Consider the following 4,010-nt stretch of genomic DNA (forward strand, 5'->3'; position numbering starts at 1 on the left):
CGGTAGTTCTTATTTGTACACTTAACCCTGTCCACATCTCTATAGAGTCCTTTTATTAAAAATCTCTTTATTTAAACCACCTGAGAAATTCTGCTTCCTGCCAGGACTCTGACTGACTCAGTAAATTTCACTCCAAATCACCAGTGCCAATCCAATTGGTGGTTTTAAAATTTTGCTTTTGTCAATGGCATCACGGACAAGGTTGCATTTGTCAGTGAAGACAATGGTCAGGGAGAAGCAGAAAAGAAAAGGAAGAGAGCGTCTTCCTTGTGGCGGAGTGCCTGGATCCCAGCTTCCCCAAGCCCTGATCCACAGTTTGGGTCCATGAACTAATGAAGTTTGCTTTTGCTTGAGCCAATTTGAGTTTGTGTCACCTGAATCCAAAGAGTCCTGGTATCTGGGGACAGCGCAAGGAGTCAGGAGTTTGCGTGAGCAAAGGGACCAGCGGTTCTAGACACACCCTGTGTCCTCTTCCATTTGCTTGAAGAGTGTAACATGGCTATAGCTCTTTATTCGGGTCTCAGCTTTCTGGTGGGCATTTAAACAAAATAGCAAAAGATTTACTATCTTTCACTCTTCTCTGTCTAGTTCCTTGAAAGCAAACTTTGCCTGGTTGTACCTCGGAGCACGTCTTCTCTGCATCACTCATTGGTCAAAGGCAGACTGCAGAGAAATTGCGAGAAGGGAGAACGCTATGCTCTGGGGCTGAAGGGCAGGGAGAGGGGGCAGGTATTAAACCTGGAGACAAGGAGGTCAGTGTGATCCCTTGACAGGAGCCTTGCTCCTCTCTCTCCTGCCATTGCTCCCACTGGCCAGACTCAGCAGATCCACCAGCTTCACCTTCCTGGCTCAGAGCCAGTGCAGAAGGGGGAATGGATGGGATGATATCCGGTACAGCGGCTCTGCTTAGTTCCTGGCCTGAAATGTGTGTCACAACCAAACACGACAGGTTCCAAATGGACCAAACAGCCCAGATGACTCAGCCTGGCATTGAAGAACAGTCTTTACGAGGAGCTAAGTGTTATGACAGAAAGCAAGGTTCTCCATCCCAACCGATCCCTGGACAAGTAGCCTAACCCATCTGAGCCTCATCTGTAGGGGTCATCAAAGTAGGGCTGTTGATGGTACCCGCCTCACAGCTGTGCCCCAGGATTCACTGAGCTCACACCTGGAAAGTGCTTAGCATGGTGCTGGATACATCGTGAGAGTTTCATCAAGGGTCACTGTTCTTAATATTGTTATGACCTTTGTACTTCACTCTGGAGTATCTCAAGGTGGAGTAAATTTCCCCAGAAAATATCTTGAGGCAGAGAGAAACTTCCTCGACTTACGATGGGGTTACGTCCTGATAAACCGATCGTTAAGTTGATAATAAGTTGAAATGCATGCAATATACCTAACCTACTAAACATCCTAGCTTAGCCTGACCCACCTTAAACGTGCTCGGAACACTTAGAGTAGCCGACAGTTGCGCAAAATCCTCTAACACAAATCTTCTTTTATAACAAGGCCCCTATTTAAAACAAATATAATATAAATGGAATATCTCATGTAATTTAGTGAATACTGTAGTGAAAGTGAAAAACAGAATGGTCGTGTGGGTACAGGATGGTCGTAAGTGTATCACTGTCCCCCCACCCCCCCACCACTGGTGTGGCTGACCGGGAGCTGTGGCCACCACCGCCTATCTCTGGCCCCGGAAAAGATCCAAATTCAAAATTCCAAGTACGGTTTCTACTGATTGCGTATTGCTTTCACACCATCATAAAGTCAAAAACTTGTATGTTGAACCATCATCAGTTGAGGACCATCTGTACTTGCTTTGCAACTGGAACACCTGGGTCCAAAGGCTGCCACAATATGTTCCTCCCCACCGTGACCTTGATTTCTCTGAGCCTCAGTTTCCTTGCTGTAAAATGGGGCACAACTATCCACTTCACAGACTTAGATGAAGACCAAAGCAAATGAGACAAATGTACAAGAAAATGTCTTCTAAAGTGTAACAGCATTCTGCTAATGGAAGGAACTGTAATTATTAACCCAGCAAAGAGTGTTCTGTGGCGAGCATTTTTCTGATGATTTTCTTTGCCGCTCTCTTGTTGACTCAGTGCATGTCAACAGATGACTCCATTTCAACCTAAATGTCCCTTGCCCAAGCTAATTGCTAATTTAGACTTAAACTGTGCCCAACTCACGATTAGAATTCAAACCTTGGAACCCCATTAGGGATGCATAATGCTACATTTTCCTTCACTGAAATTAATCAGCTGCAAATGATTAAATCACTATATATAGTGTGAAACACAACAAAGCTGTAATTTTTATATAAATTCCAGAATGTTACATTATTTCCCTTCAGCACTGACATTGGAATAATTCTTCCACAATCATTGCTTTGTCTTCTGTAAGATAAAATTTAAAAGCCCCATTGCTCTTCAAGCGTACCGAAGTCTGCATTCAATATTTAATATGATTAATGTTTACTGTATTTGTTGTGGGGTTGTCTGCTAATTGTGGCGTTAAACCGCACCCCCTTCATCATCTTTGGGGGCTGAGGGATGTTGGTTCAGAACCACTTTTGAGAAAGTATCAATTAAAATTCAGCTCCATTGAACACATGAATCTTTTTTGTTGTTTGTTGGTGGTGCCCGGCATGTCTGGTGGCAACCCTCTCCTTTTCTCCCCCTCTCTTAGCTGCAAAAACGGACTGAGATGCCAGGCAACTTCTCTGTAAGGATGTAGCCTACGGTGAGGCCCCAGACTTGCTCAACAGGCAAGCGGGGCCCAGAGGTACCTAGTTTGTAATCCCGACAGTACGCTTCTCTGGCAAAGCCCTCCACCCCTGAAATGGGACCTGCCACAAGGAAGGCCTGGGCATGGGTGAGGTGAGCAAGGCGTCTAGGGGCCAAATTTAAGATGGCAGACTGTGCACCTGCAAGACTCTGAGAGCCATTTCCGGCACCCTAAATTTTGTTCCCCAGCCACCTCCCTCTTCAGGACCTTGCCTCCTTATGTATTACACCCCATGAGCCCCACTCGCATCCCACTCTGATTAAGAGTGCCCTGTTGAGAGTCTGTTTCCTGCCGGCCGCAGGTCTCGCACCGCAACCATGGTGGATGTCATGGAGTTGCCCAGGTCGCGCGTCAATGCCAGCATGCTAGCTCAGTTCATCGACCGGCCGGTCTGCTTCGTAGGGAGGCTGGAAAAGATTCATCCCACTGGAAAAATGTTTATTCTTTCAGATGGAGAAGGCAAAAATGGAACCACTGAGTTGATGGAGCCCCTTGATGAAGAAATCTCTGGAATCGTGGAAGTAGTTGGAAGAGTAACGGCCAAGGCAACCATTATGTGTGCATCATATGTCCAGTTTAAAGAAGATAACCATCCTTTTGATCTTGGACTATACAATGAAGCTGTGAAAATTACCCATGAGTTCCCTCAGTTTTTTCCTTTGGGGGTTGTGCAATATGATTGATCTTGATGAACACATTGAAGACTGTCATAGGAAGCCCCTGATATTTGAGGGGGAGACTTCTGTGATTTTTCATATTTAATTTGTTCTCCTTTTAATTTCATTTACCTAACCTTATTAGATACTGCAATATCCCACTTTTGATGGAACCTCTCTGTATACTGAAAGTTAAGTGCTTATAAAGAACACTTCTGTATATGGTCAGATCAGAAGCAAGAACAAAGCAGTTGCCTTGAGTTTAGTTTTCTGTTTTATTAATAAAGGCTGAAATGGGAAAAAAAAAAAAGAGTGCCCTGTTGAGGGTCAGAACGCCTGAATGACGACCCAGTGCTGCCTGGCGCTACCGTGATAGACCTTGACTCTGTCCCTGAGCCTCCCTGGATCTTTGCTTTCTCATCTAGAAAATAGGAATAATAATCTCCGCTGGGAAGAGGTGGGGTTGAGACGGTGCTTTGTGAACTGCAGGATGCTCTCCAGATGCGGAGGCTGTTGTCATCGAGTGGCGTGCGTTTCTCTGGCTTGCCCCCCCATTGCAGC

General features: G+C 45.5%; 1 protein-coding gene across 1 annotated transcript; it reads left to right on the forward strand.

The window, feature by feature from the left end:
• The first annotated feature begins 3,076 nt into the window (after positions 1 to 3,076).
• On the forward strand, positions 3,077 to 3,571 carry LOC123856443 (replication protein A 14 kDa subunit-like). Its single transcript, XM_045892646.3, has one exon. It carries the CDS (start codon positions 3,111 to 3,113, stop codon positions 3,474 to 3,476), a length of 366 nt encoding a protein of 121 aa, XP_045748602.1. The 5' UTR covers positions 3,077 to 3,110; the 3' UTR covers positions 3,477 to 3,571.
• Positions 3,572 to 4,010: the final 439 nt, after the last annotated feature.

The sequence above is a fragment of the Mirounga angustirostris genome, unplaced genomic scaffold (genome assembly GCF_029215605.1).
Source record: "Mirounga angustirostris isolate CCGP_5_RB_7025 unplaced genomic scaffold, mMirAng1.0.hap1 SCAF_13, whole genome shotgun sequence".
In the NCBI taxonomy this organism is placed as follows: domain Eukaryota; kingdom Metazoa; phylum Chordata; class Mammalia; order Carnivora; family Phocidae; genus Mirounga; species Mirounga angustirostris.

Coding starts and splice junctions, on each gene's coding strand:
- LOC123856443 (XM_045892646.3), top strand. CDS start 3,111: ATGGTGGATGTCATGGAGTTGCCCAGGTCGCGCGTCAATGCCAGCATG.